This window comes from Orycteropus afer, unplaced genomic scaffold (genome assembly GCF_000298275.1).
Source record: "Orycteropus afer afer isolate SDZICR_OR568_19922 unplaced genomic scaffold, OryAfe1.0 scaffold00197, whole genome shotgun sequence".
In the NCBI taxonomy this organism is placed as follows: domain Eukaryota; kingdom Metazoa; phylum Chordata; class Mammalia; order Tubulidentata; family Orycteropodidae; genus Orycteropus; species Orycteropus afer.
This window is the reverse complement of record NW_006921784.1, coordinates 666,211-683,234: the sequence shown is the minus strand read 5'-3', so window position 1 is coordinate 683,234 and position 17,024 is coordinate 666,211. Positions and strand designations below refer to the sequence as shown.

Sequence of the window (17,024 nt, the reverse complement as noted above, 5' to 3'; positions counted from 1 at the left end):
ACATATGTATATATATACAGCTGATCTATCTGATTTGCCAATGTATGTCTAGAACCTTCAACTCTAACAAGCCCAGGTTTGGCACCTAATGCATATTTGTTGACTAATGAACTAATGAATGAATAAACATCCACACAAACCAGGGACATTGCACATTTTCTGTTTTACACTATATTGTGTGCCTTAGTCACTCACAAACCACATTAGAGCATGATAATTATGGCTACAATGCTGGGCGTTTAACCATCCAAGATTGTTTTTATTTGTTTCCCAAAAAGAAAACACAAAGACTTGAGGGTGCTACTCAGAGCCATGCAAGGTATTAGAAAATGCCTCATCAAGGGCCCATCCTCCCCTTCTGATGGTCACCATGGGCAAGAAGTGTCTCCTGTGTTTCACATAGTCTCAGTCAGTTGTCTCACCTTGTACTCAACAGAGGAGCTTTAGACAAGCCCTGACAGGCTGTGACTTGAGTCACTTGCCCTCTGTCCAAATAGGAAGTCTCTGTTTGAGGACTTCCTGAGAACTTGGGTGTGATCAGAATGACAAAATCAGTCATGGGGGCTTGGTCCCTGGGAATAAGAAGGTTATTCAGTGTCCGCTAACACAAGATGGGTCATTAGAAATCTTAGACTCCAGAAAAGGCAATTGTGGGTTGCATAAGGGAGCCTGTCTGTTGGGACAGCCCAGGAGCCTTCTCACTGACTTTTGGTGACATCATTCAAGAGGCTCTACTTGCTGCCCCTGAGTGGAAACACTGTGATGACAATGATGATCTAGGAGTTCCAATGTGTCAGCCCTGGGCTAGGGTCCATTTAGTCCTTCTAGCAATTCAGCAAGAAAGATACTATACACATTTTCCAAAGGAGGAAACTGAAGTTCAGAGAGGTGGAGTGACTTGGCCCAAAGTTCCAAAGTGGTGGAGGTGAGCTCTACCCCCAGCTTCTCTCCTGTCTTAGCTACTCCATCTACCTGCCCATGCCATAGGACGGGCTGGGTAAGACACTGGGAGCCAGAAAGTGACTAATGTTTCAGAGATGTCCTTGGACTTAGCAGGCCACCTGACACCAACGAATGGTTCCTACAAATCCCAAGTTTTGGAACACACTGACCAGACAACAGTCTGGGGCTAGACAGATTCTCACCCACCCTTCACCCTACTCAGAACAAGCCTGGGGTTCAGCCTCCCATGACTATGGGAGTCAGTGAACCCAGCTCAGGGCTTACCCCAAGGAAGCCAGCTGAGAGTTCCATTAGCCCTTGGAAACTGAGCTTTATGATGCATGTAGTACCTATGGCAACAAGAAGCCAACCCAAAATGGAACCATTCTGAACCTCTTTGAACTTAGAAGCCAAGTGAGCTTCAAGGAACTTACCTATGCTGGCATCACTCTAGCTTGGAACCAGCAACTAATGAGCAGTGTGCATAACTTGGGGAGACATGGAGGAACTTGGGGAGACGTGGAGGAACATGAGGAAGCGTCACTGACTTCTAGATTTCTCCCTCCCCATAGTCCTTCCTGAAAGTCCACTATTAGAGTGAGACTTCTGCTGGCCTCCCAGTCTCCCTCCTTATGTGCTAAATCACTTGGACAGGTAATTGCTGCCATCTGCAATTAGCATCAGAACAGGAATTCACTTCTGCCAAGAGATGGTGGCAGACCTGAGAGGATCTAGGCTAGGGACGTTTTCAGAGGGGGAAGTGCAAGTAGGACAAACGGGGATTTTCCCAATGGAGCACCAGGGGAAGATTCCGGAGGACCTAGGAATGAGGGGCGCTGCCCAAAATAGTGAGGGAAGGGCCAAAGAGATGGAATTTTCTGGTCGCACCAACTCCAGAGGTAGGTCCCCTGTCCATCAGAGCTGAAACTCTCCTTAAGCCCTTTCAGAACAGGAATAGAATCCACAGGTGGGGATTAAGAGTGTCACAGCTGGAAACAGACCTACAGAATGAGGGAGCCTATGCCTCTCATTGTACAGACGGGGAAAGCAAGGTCCAGAGAGGTCACATCATTTGACAAGGTCACAGAGCAGTGGTCAAGGTATGACTGAGCCACTTTCCTTGCTGCAAAGATAAGGTTTGGCCAAGGCAGCCATGAGGAGGCAGAAAAGGGAAGAGAGTTAAGATGTTAATGATGTATTGTTCTCAGCTGCCGTCAAGTTGGCCCTGACCCATGGTGATCCCATGCACTACGAAATGAAATGCTGTCTGGTTCTGCACCATCCCAACATTACTGGTTTCAGATTGGACCGTTGTAATCCACAGAATTTTCCTTGGCTGATTTCTGAAAGTAGATCACCAGGCCTTTCTTCCTCGTCTGTCTGAGTCTGGAACCTGTTCAGAATCATACAAGCCTCCACTGACAGGGGGATCGTGGCTGTGGATGAAGTGCGCTGGTTGGGAATCGAACCCATGTCTTCCACGTCAAAGGCAAGAATTCCACCACTGAACCACCAGTTTGAGGGGCAAATGAACAATCCCCAAAAGATATTTTTCAGGAAAAGCTCAAGATAAATGACAGAACAATATTTAATGCAAACCAAGTGCAAAACCTGTGCCACCCCTCCCCCAAAAATATCCTTAGCAGAACCCTGTCCTGGCAGAAGGGCAGTGTTTGCACAGGGAGTCAGTTTGGGGGGTGGGAGTGCCTGGGAGGCCAGGACAGAGGGAAGAGGTAACTACGGGGAGGAAGCGGGAAGAGAGCTGTTGCATTGTGGAGAATGACAGTCAATGTCATGAAAGAAAATATGTATGAACTGTTGCATGGAAAATGAATTCTGTCTGTAAACTTTCACTCAAATCACAATTAAAAAAAAAAAAAAAAAAAACCCTGTCCCGGTACCAGAGGAACATTTCTCTGTATTTCATTCTGGGCCTTCTATAAATGACTGAATTTCGCCATTAGCCTCCTGTGAAATTTCCGTTAGGGCTTGTCTGACTCAAAATGGGACTCCTGCCCACCCCTGCCCTCACCAAGTGGGTTACAGAACTTAAGAACAACCACATTGTCAAGGGATAATAGAACCATGAGCCTTCTGGTGAATTCTACTAAACATTCAGAGAAAAACTGACACCAATTCCACTCACATTATTCCAGAACATAGAAAAGGAGGGAATCGTCCTGAATTCATTTTATGAAGTGAGCATAACCCTGATACCAAAGCCAGGCAAAGACATCACTATAAAAAAAATATATAGACCAACATCCCTCATGAGCAAAGACACATAAATTTTCAACAAAATCCAGGCCAAGAGACTCCAACAACATATGGAAAACATAATATATCATGACCAAATGAGACTCATATCAGGTATGAAAAGATGGCTCAACATTAGAAAAACAATTAATATAATCCACCACATAAATAAAACAAAGGGGAAGGACCACATGAGCATATAAATTAATGCGGAAAAGGCATCTGACAAAATGCAACACTCATTCCTGATAAAAACTCTGAACAAAACAGGAATAGAAGAGATATTCCTCAACATAATTGTTGTTGTTATGTGCCATTGAGCTGGACCCGACTCATGGCGACCCCTCCTTGGGTTTCCAAGGCAGTATCACTATGGAAGTAGATTGCCCAATCTTCCTTCCGAGGAGTGGCTGGTGGGTTTGAACTGGCAGCCTTGTGGTTAGCAGTCAAGTGCCTTAGGCACTATGCTATCAAAACTCCTTCAACATAATTAAGGGCATGGTTACAAAACCAAGGCCAGCATTATTCTCAGTGAGGAGAGACTGAAAGCATTCCCCTTAGAAACAGGATCCAGACAAGGACCACCATTCCTATTCAGTCGTGTATTTCAATATTGAATAGAGCTAGGGGATACAGCATGGTTTAAAATCAGGAAGGGAGTGTGTCAGGGTGGTATCCTTTCACCATACTTATTCAATCTGTATGCTGAGCAAATAATCCAAGAAGTCAGACTATATGAAGAAGAATGTGGCATCAGGATTGGAGGAAGACTCATTAACAACCTGAGATATGCAGACAACACAGCCTTGCTTGCTGAAAGTGAAGATGATTTGAAGCACTTACTGATTAAGATTAAAGACTACAGTCTGCAGTATGGATTATACCTCAATATCAAGAAAACAAAAATCCTAACAAGCACCACGATAAATGACAAAAAAAAAAAAAAAAAGATTGAAATTGTCAAAGATTTCATATTACTCTGTTCCACAATCAACACCAATGGAAGTAGCAGTCAGGATATCAGACAATGTACTGCACTGGGCAAATCTGCTGCAAAAAGCCCCTTTCAAGTGCTGAAGAGCAAAGATGTCTCTTTGAAGACTCAGGTGTGCCTAACCCAAAGCCATGGTATTTTCAGTCACCTCATATGCATGTGAAAGCTGGACAATGAATAAGGAAGACTGAAGAAGAGTTGATGCTTTTGAGTTGTGGTGCTGGTGAAGAATACTGAAAGTACCATGGACTGCCAGAAGAACAAACAAATCTGTCCTGGAGGAAGTAAAGTTGGAATGTTCCTTAAAAGGCTGGAAATAGAAATACCTTATGATCCAGCAATCCCACTACTAGGTATATATCCTGGAGAAATACGAGCCATGACATGAACAGATATATGCACATCCATGCCCATCACACACTATTCACAATAGTGGAAAGATGGAAACAACCTAAATGCCCCTCAGTGGAGGAAAAGATCAACAAACTATGGCACATACACACAGTGAAGTCGTATGCAATGCTAAAGAACAATGATGGGTCTGTAAAATGTCTCATAATGTGGATGAACGTAGAGGACATTATGCTGAGTGAAATTAGTCTATCAAAGAAGAACAAATATTGAAATCACTCTTCTAAAATGTCAAGGAAAGGGCTTCATACAAAAATAAATATTCTTTGATGGTTATCAGAGGTGAAAGGGAAAACCATTAACTAGAGGGTAGACACACACTAACTTGGGTGAAGGGGAAGGCAAAAATAATCATAGTAATTCAAGGGGAGGAAACAGAAACTTAGCAGCAACAAACTTTCCACTTATCACCATGGTGTTTGAGGACAAAGGCTCTTAGCCAAGAACGAAAGCTTCTTTTTCTGTCATAGAACAACCTATTCCTTGTAAAATAATAATAGCAACAATGATAATAGTTGCATCTATCTGACTTGTAGGCTAATAGTTATACCTTCAATATCTTGTTTAATCCTCTCAACAAGCCTGTGATACGATTAGGATGTGGTGAACAAGGTGATGGTCTTCATCCCAGGAACCCTCCCTTCACCAGCCCCCCTTTTTCCTCCACCTAACCTCAACACTTTATTATGACTTCCAGTTCAGAGGCGATATGGTAACACTGGATTATTGTGTTTGAAAATAATAAAATATGATTAAAAGAAAAAAAAAATCAGGGGCCCTGAGGAGGTTGTGCACGAGGGGGACGAGGTGTGCACCTGAGCTCCCGTCTAGGTTCTGCCATTGGCCGATTGTGATGGCATCCCAATGAGAGAGCAATTATCAGGACAAGTGTCAGATTCAAGATCGGCGTCTTGTTTGTACACAAGGTCCAGTTCTTGCAGGACTGGTTACATGACTGGAAGTCAAGCCCTACCTCAGAAGGACAGAGACTCATTATTTTGGTCTCCCCTCTTTCTTTTACCCATTTTCAATAACGGGGATAGGGACTAGAATTGTCATTCATGATCTTCTACAGACATCAGTCCCCTTGGATATATCAATGAGCTATCATTCAGTGTTCATCACAGGGAGATGTTCTCATCCCCCAACTGAAGGAAAAGGAATTTCAGGATGAGAAAGGCTGAATGACTTGCTCAAGGTCACACAACCAGGAAGGGGTACAACTGGGACTTGAACCAGGGCACTTCAGCCTCAGTGTGTGCATTACCTACCACCATGCTATGGTGCCTGCACCCTCCACAGCAAACCCTTCACTTGACAAATGGGGATTTTGAGGCCCAGAGAGGCCAAGAAAGTCCCTCCAGGTTATATGGCTAATTAGTAGCAGAGCTGGGGCTGGGTAAGGGAAGAGGATGATTTCTTACTGGCTTCTTGGGAGAACCTGCCAGAAATAAGGTGTGTGTGTTTGTTGGAGGAGCTCTGGTAGCGTAGTGCCTGAGGCATGTGACTGCTAACCAGAAGGCTGGTGGTTCAAACCCACTAGCCGCTCCTCGGAAGGAAGGTTGGGCAATCTACTTCTGTAGTGATACCACCTCAGAAACACAAGGAGGGGTTTCTGTGAGTCAGGTCCTACTCAATGGCAGTGAGTTTGGGTTGTTTTAGTGTTTGTTGGAGCTGTTGAGTTGATTTTTGAGTAGCCTTCCATGACAGAGCAAAACTGCCCCACCGGGTTTTCTAGCCTATAACCTTTACAGGAGCAGATCAACAGATCTTTCTCCTGTGGAGTGACTGGAGAAAGCCAAGCTTTCGGTCAGCTGCAGAGCTCTCAACCATTGTGCTACCAGGACTCTGTAAGGTATGTGTGGTGTGGGAGGGGGAGTCATTAGAGCTGATCCAAGGATTCAAACTCTGTGGGTGAGAGAGCTCAAAAGAGGTGGTGGCACTTGGGAGGAGACCCTGGAGGCCCCAGAAGCCCCCAGTAGCAGTGCACACCCTGGTCGCCCAAGCGATGGTGCAGAACACACTCACCTCTTCTGCTTCTTCTCGAGCTCGTGGTTTCGGCTTTGCTGGTTCTCGAGCTGGACACGGGTGTCCTCCAGATCACAGGTCAGATGGTGGCACTTCCTCTTTAGTTGGTGAGCCATCTTCTTGGCCCCCTCATAAGCAGTCTGCAGCTCCCCAAGCTGTGGAAGCAACAGAATGAATTACCCGCCTCTGCTGGAGCTGAACAGGGCTTTGTATGTTATATTTCTGGGAGCTTCCATTTCCAGGGTGGGTGTAATGGAAAGACAGCTGTTACTGGAGCCAGAGAGCCCCTGTCTTGGCCATTTTCTACCTGTGTCACCTTGAGAAAGCTACATTTTCTGAGCCTCAGGTTGCTCAGGGGCAAAATGGGGGTGAGTCCACCAATCTCTTCTCAGCTCCTTGTCAAGTCAGCCCCCAACTCATGGCGACCCCATAGGTGACGAAGTGGTACTGCTCCATAGGGTTTTCCTTTTTAACTTTTTATTGTGATTTGGGTGAAATTTTACCAAGCTGATTTGTTTTACATTCAACAATACACATTTTGTTTTGTGACACTGGTTACAATCCCTGCAGTGTAACAGCTCTCTTCCTACTTCCTCCCTATGGCCACCCTTTCCCTGTGTCCTTCTTGCCTATGCATTCCTGCCTCCTAGCTTTCTCCCTGTTGCAAATGCTGCCCTTCTGATCTCCTGTGGGTGACTGTTCTAAGCATCTCCTTAGTGTAGGTGTTCAGCTCATAGTCCTGCTGAAAGTTAGCTATGGGAGTGAGTCTAACTCCAGGACATAGGGTTTTCCTGACTGTAATCTTTATGGAATTAGTTCACCCAGTCCTTTCTTCCCTGGCACAGCTGGTAGGTTCAAAAGTCTCCCCTTTGGGTTAGCAGTCAACTGCAAACTGCTTGTACCACTCCTGTCAATTTCTTAGGCTTGGTTTTACTTTTTCCTTGATTGTTCTCCTGGCAACATGTCCACAGATACTTTCCACACTCTGCCTCAACCTGACAGCCCCATGAGCACCATATGATTAATATCCTCATCATCTGATATAACCTAGGGAGCTGTGTGAGGATCAGCCATGGAACAAGGAGCCCTGGTCACCTGTTAACCAAAAGGTTGGTGGTTCCAACCCACCAGCTGCTCTATGGTAGAAAGATGTGACAGTGTGCTTCTGTAAGATTTACAGCTTTGGAAACCCTTGGGCAGTTCTGCTCTGTCCTAAGGTGTTGCTATGAGTCAGAATCTCAACTCCATAGCAGGTAGCAGGTAGCCAAGGAATATCCAAAATGGCCTTCCTAGGAAATCTGACCAGGAACCCCTCCTCCACTAAGAGGCCCTAGAGATGAGAGCAAGGGATGGCACGTTAGCCTGGCTGAATTACATGGGAATGAGTGCAGCCTTAAACAAATACCAAAGCCAAGCCTCTCCCATCTTCCACCAAGAAACACCCTCCCAAATGTCCTAGTTTGGATCTGGGGAAGAGCACGACTCAGCACACTCACTTGGAAGAAATGGCCTCATTAAAGAATTGCTTTAAATAAGAAAACGCTGAGTTAATGAAGCCTGTAATTCTAAATTCAGTATTTGAAGGCAAATGGGATGTTTTCTTATAATCCACCACTCAGAAAAGGTTGTTGCTTTATTACTTTTTAATGTAGCCTGAATATCCCCATCCTTGGAGAAACTGACCTGACTTTATAATTTGTTATTAAAGAACTGGGCTGCTTCCCTGTGGTTGTCCTGTGTTTATCTACAGTTCAGAATGTCTTTTGATCATAATTTAATGCCTGTCTTGGAAGCCACCACCAGTATCCATGGAGGGTACTGTGCTTTGCTTCCATTGTTTATAAAACCCCATGTAGCTCAGCCTTGCCCATGTCTGCAAGGTGATCACACAACCCTTTCCTCTGGAGTCCTTGGGCGGTACAAATGGTTAATGAACCCAGCTGCTGACTGACAGGTTTGAGTTCACCCACAGGTACCTTGGAAGAAAGGCCTGCCATTCTACTTCCCAAAAATCAGCCACTGAAAACCCTACAGAGCACATTTCTACTCCGACACACATGGGATTGCCATAAGTCAAAGTCAACTCAATAGCAAGTGGTTTACAGGCATACCAGTAACACAGGTAAATATGACCTCCACCTTTACGACATTTCATCTACAAGGGGAGACCAAGAAGGAAGCAGGTAAGGACGATCCAGCACAACAAGACTTGGGAAAACAATTCAGGGATATCCAATCCATTCTGCATCAGAGAAGGCTTCTTGGTGGGACTGACTTTTAAGCTTAGGTTTTAAGACTAATTGGAGTTATCGAGTTCTGGTGGCATAGTGCCTAAGGCACCTGACTGCTAACCAGAAGGCTGGTGGTTCAAACCCACAAGCCACTCCTCAGAAGGAAGTCTGGGCAATCTACTTCCATAATGATACTGCCTCGGAAACCCAAGGAGGGGGTGCTATGAGTTGGATCCAACTCGATGGCAGTGAGTTGAGGGAAAGGTAGAGTAAGAAAGGGTTCCTGGGAAGAGGAAACAGCATGTGCAAAGGCCCAGAGCTGAGAAAGAACACGGCATCTTCTGGCAGAAGGAAACTGAGAGTGCCTGGTGTCAGTGGTGTGCTGGAGCCACTTATACCAGCTTGTGAGGCTGATCCTGCACATCTCCTTCCAACTCCTCACTCAGGCACGTTACAAGAGTACTTTGAAATCAGCCATAATGGGAGTATTTACACCATGAAAACTGGCAAATGCTACCGAGCTCGCTTTTCTTTTTTTTTTTTTTTTTTCTTTCTTTCCCAGCACACTACTGTTAGAGCACAGACTGGTTAGAGTGTAAACTATAGGAGGTTGAAGACAACAGCAGCACAGGTACAGAGGCCAATCACTGCATTCACTAGAAAAGCTTGATGAGATTATATTTGTAAAGTCTATCTACAGGTAAGGCACTTGACTGCTAACCGGAAGGTCAGTGGTTCAAACCCACCAGCTGCTCTGTGGAAGGAGGACTGGGTGATCTACTTCCATAAAGATTTACAGTCTTAGAAACCCAATCCACCATGTGAGTCCACACAACTGGCAGTCATGGAACAATCTAGAGGACACTAAGAAAGATCCTTTCAACAGAAGATGGTGTGGGAGTAACTCTGCAGAGACAACCAAACATGTTGTGAGAGAGAATCACCAGGCCTGGGGGCTCAGGACCATAGTTTCTTGGGGGACATCATGCTTAATTGGCACACACAGTTCATAAAAATTTTGTTCTACAACCTACTTTAGTGAGTAGCAATTGGGGTCTTAAAAGCTTTCCAGCGGCCACTTAAGATGCAACTATTGGTCTCCTCTAGGCTGGAACAAAGAAGAGTGAAGAAAATCAAAGTCACCTGGAAACAATTAGTCCAAAGATAAGATGGACCACAGGGACCTCAGCTTCTAAGACCTGAGATCAGAAAAACTAGATGGTGCCCATCTACCAATACAACCACTCAGAAAGGGATGAAACCTGGAGATCCTGGATAAAGTGGAAGGAAAATCGTGGAACAAAATTCAAAAGCACAAAAATGACCAGAATTACTGGTTGGAAAGAGACTGGTAGAACTCCTGAGACTATAGCCCCAGGTTACCCTTTGAGCCTAGAAATGGACTCATTTACATAGACTGGTTCTCAGCCCAACATTAGAAAAACCCACATACAGAGCACCTGCTCCAGGTCAATGGACCCAACTACTCTAGGGAGATGCACCTGTTGGATCAAGCAGCCATGAGACACCAGAGGGTAGCATTCACACAGAGGGAAGGCTGGACAGACAGGAATGCATGGAGGAGAGGGACACAGGGAGGGGGTGGTCACAGGGAGGAGAGAAGAGGATAAATTTTTTTGCAGTTGGGGATGGTACTCAGGGCCATGAAACCAGATGTGCATGAACTGTTGAATTTAAAACAAGTTCGCTATGTAAATTTGCACCCAAAGCACAATAACAAATAAATAAAAAGAAAGAAAGAAGGATCCCTTTGGCAGCAGCAGGGCAGGTGGTAGAGGGAAGAGGCTGGAGGCTAGGAGGCTGTTGCTTTGGTCTAGATGGGAGATAGAAGTGGAGGTTGGAACAATGGCAAATGGGAATGCAGAAGATGCGGCTGTTTAAACAGTATAATTACAATCACTTTATGGGGGAGAAATCTGAGTCCCAAAAGAGAAAGTGATTTCCACGAGACCAAAGTACCAATAGGAGTTAGAAGCCCTGAGTTAATAATGTCCAGGTTCTTCACACCACAGAGTAACCACACACACACACCCAGGAGACACACATGTGGGGATAATATCTTCCATCTCCTACTGTGACCAGCATTTGTAATAAAAGTTAAAACTCCTTCTTCCTCCCAGGTTCAGCCAACAGCTTGATCACCCTCAGTGGATGTAAGAAGCCGGAAAACCCTGTGACCCACACTTTCTGCTCCTTCTTACCTTCTGCTCCAGTTCTTTCCTGGACGTAGTCTCGGAGTCCAGCCTTTCCTCGCATTGCTGGAGACGCTTTCTGAGGAAGTCGTTTTCCATCTGCGCACAGTCAAAACGCATCTGCCATTCGTCAGCTGTTGAACAGAGTCAGGGAGGCCGGGAGGGGAGACCGGCAGCACATAAGGAAGGAGAAAGAGCAGCTCCCTCTACTTTCTCAGCTCTTAGCATGTAACGTCTCAATTTTCACACAGCTCCTGAAGCTTGACCTCAGCCTTTAGGTTAAAAAATCTTGTCTGAAGTCCAAGTTTCAAAAAAATAAAACACTTCCTGCCCTAACCACCTCCAGCTTTCTGAATTTCTTGATTGCTCTCTTGGTTATAAGCTTGGTTGCCTTATACTCTTTGACTGTCTCTACAACTCTGCACATTTATACAATGTACAACTCTTAAGGGCAGCAGAGCTGTTTTAGCCGTCTGTGAGTTCTCAACACTCCCTAGAAACACTCAAGGTTTCCCATATATGTTGATATGGGTTCACCAATTGCTTAATGAACCTAATAAAATGAGAGGCCAAACGACCCATCTGTATGGAATCTATTGGCCAACCTCATCAAGTAGCACCAAGTATGTGATTAGTGACACACCAAGTATGTAATTAGTGACAGTTGCTTAAGTGAATAAACGATAATGTTGAAGTCCTGACCCCTGGGACCTATGAACATGATCTTAGTTGGAAATAGGTTCCTTACAGAGGTAAGCAAGTTAAGATGAGGCCATACTGGATTAGGGTGGGCCTTAATCCAACGACTCATTGTTGTTGGGTGTTAGTGAGTCAATTCTGACTCATGGTGACAATGTCACTGAGTAGAACTGCCCATAGGGTGTTCCTGGGTATATTCGTTACAGAAGGAGATTCCCAGGTCTTTCTCCCATGGAATTGCTGGGTGGGTTCGAACCACCAACCTTCCAGTTAGCTGCCAAGTGCTTAACTGTTGGACCACCAGAGTATCCTTAGAAGAAGAGGTAAATATGAAGAGAGACACACACACAGGGAGAATGCCATATGAAGATGGAGACAAAGATTGGAGGGATGCATTTACAAGTCAAGAAACACCAAGGGCTGGCTGCACCCACATCAGCTGAGCAGGGGCAAGGAAAGATTCTTCCCTCAAACCTCCAGAGGGAGGGTGGCCCTGCCTACGCTTTGACTTTGGACGTCTGGCCTCCAGAACTGTGAGAGGTGAAATTTCTGTTGTCTAAGCCTCACAATTTGTGTTAATTTATTACAGCAGCCACAGGCAATTAATGCAAACCCCGTCAGTGCTGGGTGCATGCAGGGGTGGGTTATTCAATAAGCAAGTTTAAACACAGGCTCACTTATGCTTACTGACTAATCTGTAGTGCATGGTTTCACACACAGTGAAAAACGTGAAGTGCGCACTACAGATTAGTAACTAAGCATATGTAAGCCTGTGCCTACCTTGCTTATTAGGTCTTCTGACACTGGGTGCAGACTACAAAAGTTTCTCTTTAAATACATAGCCACACAAGGAGGAACAATTTTTCTTTTTTTAAATAATTTACACTCCAGCCTGATGCATAGAAGGGGTTATGATGGCACTTCAATAAACCAAAAAACCAACCTCACTGCCGTCAATTCTATTTGACTCATAGCGACCCCTCCTTGGGTTTCCAGGGCGGTATCTCTACGGAAGTAGGTTGCCCAACCTTCCTTCTGAGGAGTGGCTGGTAGGTTTGAACCGCCAGCTTTCTTCTGGTTAGCAGTCAAATGCCTTAGGCACTATGCCACCAGAGCTCCCTGGCATTGCAACGGTCTGATTAAAATGTTTTATTTCTTCTTTCAACTTTCCGATATTTTAGAATTTGTCTATAATGAGTATATAATGCTTTCATAATGAAAAACAAAGCGTGTGTGGGTTCATTTCCTGGAATGAGCAGCCCGAGCTGAGAGCCTCTGCAGCCCAGTGACTAATGTGTTCATGTGCTCAGCACATCTCCCCTCTCATTCAACTTCCATCTCGTTCCAGAGAAGACAAACTGGGGAGCACCATTTAGGCATGGACCACAGTCTGGAGGCAACAGGTGTGGATCGTCTTCTGAGAAAACCGCACCATCCCACACTCCTGGTTCTAGGTGAACACCTTCCTGTCACGGCATGGACCCTGCCTGGTTGGGTCTCCCATATCAGGGGCCCTCAAACTGCTTCACATTACCCCCTTGTAAATGCCTCCTCCAGGGGTAGCCAGGAGGGGATGACAAGAGAGGAGCTGGAAGTGAATGCAGCTTGGCCCTGCTCCATCATCACCTGGCCTCCATTCCTCTGAGTGTCCCTGACATTCCTCGGGTGTGAATTCTCCAGGGGGGCACTGAAGGGATGATGCCAATGTTTTACAAAAGCCGACATGCTGGGCATCCTTCTCACCTGACTCCTTGGGACTGAAGTGAGAGGCACAGTGGCAAAGTGACAGAGATGTCACCATGCCCATCCACCCATGGATCATGAGTCTCCAAGAAACTGAGTAAGTTGGGTGCCACCAGAAACCCCTGCAAAAGTTAGGAGTCCTTTCCTCTCCTCTTCATTCATTCAGAAACTGCAGAGCCACTGACACAGCTTTGTTATTTGTAAATTGGGGATAAACTCAAACCCACTGCCACTGAGTCAAAGGCATCTCACAGAGACCCCTATTGGGTTTCTAAGACTATAAATATTTATGGAAGCAGACTGCCTCATCTTTCTTTCACAGAGCAGCTGGTGGGTTTGAAGCACCAACCTTTCGGTTAGCAGTCCAATTCCTTAACCATTACACCACCAGAGAGCTCCTTACATTGGACGTAGCATACTCTGTGAAACTGTCATGAGGCTGGACAGTGGTCCCACTACTACTGGCAATAAAAATGATCTAGCAGCTAACGGTTACTCAGCACTCTGTGCCAAGCACACGGCTACACACTTGTTATTTACCACCTATCACTATACCCATTTGAAAGATGAGGAAACTGAGGCACAACAATTTATTTTCCCAAAGTAACTCATCATGTAAGTGTGGATTCAAAACCAAAGATGTGACTTCATAGATTTCATTTTTACCCACTAAATCACCTTTCTCAAAATTTCTACAAATATTTGCATAGAAATATAAAAGTGCCTTGCCCATAGAACAACTATTTTTATTATTGTCTACATTATTACTAAACAGCACCTGTCACAGTGATAATGCATTTTTTGGGATAATGTTGGATTCTCCAGCTAACTTATCATTCTTCCATTAGACTATAAGCTCCAGGGGGGCCAGGGATATGTCTTTTGCTCTTTGCCGTGGCCTCAGCCTCTAAAGTAGTGTCTAGCACATAGGAAGCATTCAGTTTGTGTCTAGAAATGAATGCATGACAAGCCAATGAATGAATGAGCAAATAAAAAGCCCCCACAGTCCCAGTCTGCTTACCTCCTCCAGCGTGACTTCTTTCCAAGTCTTTCAATTGAATTTTCTGCTGAGCTTCTTCCAACTGCTTCCCCACTTCCCCCAGACTCTTCTGCACTTGCTCATACGTGGTCTGCAAGAGAGGCTCAGAGTGTATCACAGGATCGAGGCATACACAGGGTTGAGGCATACACATGTTACAGGCATACACAGGATTGAGGTGTACACAGGGTCGAGGTGTACACAGGTTAGTAGTATACACAGGATCAAGGTGTACACAGGGTCGAGGCATACACAGGGTTGAGGCATACACAGGGTCGAGGTATACACCGGGTCAAGGTGTACATTGGGTCGAGGTATACACAGGAGCTAAGGGGAAGCCTGGGCTGGCCACCTGCTTCACAGTCTCACCCCTGGTACTTCCAAGACCAACACGTCTTGTTGTCAGCTGCCACTGTGACTCCTGGTGCCCCCATGCACAGTACCCAAATGCTGCCCAGTCCTGCGCTTCCCCTGATTGGTCCCAGATCAGACCATAGTGATCCATGGGGTTTTCGCTGACTGCTTTCTGGAAGTAGACTGCCAGGCCTTTCTTCCTAGAACGTCAGTCTGGAAGTTCCACTGAAACTTGTTCAGCATCACAGCAACGCCCAGGGCGCCACTGACAGATGGGTGGTGGCTGCTCGTGAGGTGCGTTGGCCAGAATTGAACCTGGGTCTTCCATATAAACCAGAAAAATAAATTCACTGCCATTGAGTCAATTCAACTCACAGTGACCCCTCCTTGGGTTTCCAAGGCAGTATCTCTACGGAAGTAGATTGCCCAACCTTTCTTCCAAGGAGTGGCTGGTGGGTTTGAACCACCAAACTCCTGGTTAGCAGTCAAATGCCTTAGGCACTACACTACCAGAGGTTCTACCAATGAACCACCACTGCTCCCATAAGAGATCCAAATGGTCCCCAGGACCTTGGGCATGAGACTCAATAACCTGTGCATCTTGTACAGTGAGCATAGTCACCGGGACATGAGCCCAGGGGAGCAGTCCCACCCACTCCCAGCCACCCTGTTCAGCCCCCACCAGCCCCTCACCTTCAGCTCCTGGACTTCCCTGAAGGCTCTCAGCCTCTCTGCCCGCTCGTTCTCCAGTGCCTGGCAGGCCACGTCACCTTTGAAACGCTCATCAGCAAGCTCTGTGGTCAAGTCTGCAATCTGGAAAAGGGGGTCAAGCATGGGACAGCCAGCCCCTCTATCCCCATCTACACGCCACTGGACCATCCTTGGAAAAAAACACTGGCTGTCATTGGAGACCTGGTGCCTGGGGGAAGGAAGCAAACAGCATGCACTCATCTACTGATCTAAAGGTTGGTTGAACCCATACAGTGAGGAAGAAAGGCCTGGCAATCTGCATCCACGAAGATCACAGCCAGGAAAACCCTGTGGAGCAGGTCACCATGAGAGGGAATCGGCCCCACAGCAGTAGGTCCTTTTTATCATTGAAAAGCCACCTTTCAGTCCTGCCAGACAGTTATGAGTATGCATTTCAGAATGTGATTGGCTTGCTCTGTTGGAATTCTTAGTTCAACAGTTACTAGTTGCGTGGCTCTGAACAAGGCAGGATGCCTATCGGTTCTCAGTGATCTCAACTTTAAAGGGGAGAAATAACATATTATTGTATGAGTGTTAAATAAAGCTTTAAAGAGTTAAATATAAAGCTTAACCAAGTGCCTGGCACACAGTAAGTGCTCAATAATTAGCTATTCTAGTAGAAGCCATTCCTAACCAGCCTTTGGTAAACCATCTCAGTGTGCTAACACACATGTGGACACACATGGACACACACTTGGATGCACATGCACACACCATACACACATGCACACACTCATGCATGTCCGTATGCAGTATGTACACACATGTACACATGTGTACACACATGTACACACTTACACACACATATACCCTCTCATCATGCACACATACACACACAGACACAGTGGCCAACGGCCATCACTCATGAATGCTCTCCACTGTAAACCTCCCACCATTCCCTGGGGCAACTCTGCTCCCACCAGAGGACTCAGGCACACACGGTATCAATTGTGTTTGTCCCCAACCTATTTATGCCAGCTGCGATTTTACTGAAATTACCAAGTCAGTTAGCTAATAAAATACGACTGGACAAAGAATTTCCATGAAAACCAGGTTGCACACTTTAGAAGGAATGGCTAAGGGTGAGCTACTTTTTAAAACGTGCTGTCAAACAGGCATGGGAGAGACACCTCTAAAACCCTTAGAGTGTAACCTTAGGTTTCTGCATTCTTACTCTGCCATTTAGGAGCTCTGGTAGCATAGTGCCTAAGGCACTTGACTGCTAACCAAAAGGATGGCGGTTCAAACCCACCAGCCACTCCTCAGAAGGAAGACTGGGGAGAAGGGCGGGGCAAGATGGTGGACTAGGCAGAAGGATTGCACAGACCCTCTTCAACAAAGAAAAGGGAAACCAATTAACACAG

At 45.8% G+C, this 17,024-nt stretch overlaps 1 protein-coding gene across 1 annotated transcript in view; it reads right to left on the bottom strand.

The window, feature by feature from the left end:
- The window catches only part of MYO18B (myosin XVIIIB), a 368,096-nt gene that overhangs the window by 183,114 nt on the left and 167,958 nt on the right, over positions 1-17,024 (bottom strand). The window contains exons 24-27 of the mRNA XM_007947984.1: positions 15,604-15,723; positions 14,539-14,647; positions 11,085-11,209; positions 6,632-6,786 (exon numbers count right to left, since the gene is read on the bottom strand). Coding sequence (XP_007946175.1) covers positions 6,632-6,786; positions 11,085-11,209; positions 14,539-14,647; positions 15,604-15,723 — 509 coding nt within the window. The remainder of the gene's footprint in view (positions 1-6,631; positions 6,787-11,084; positions 11,210-14,538; positions 14,648-15,603; positions 15,724-17,024) is intronic.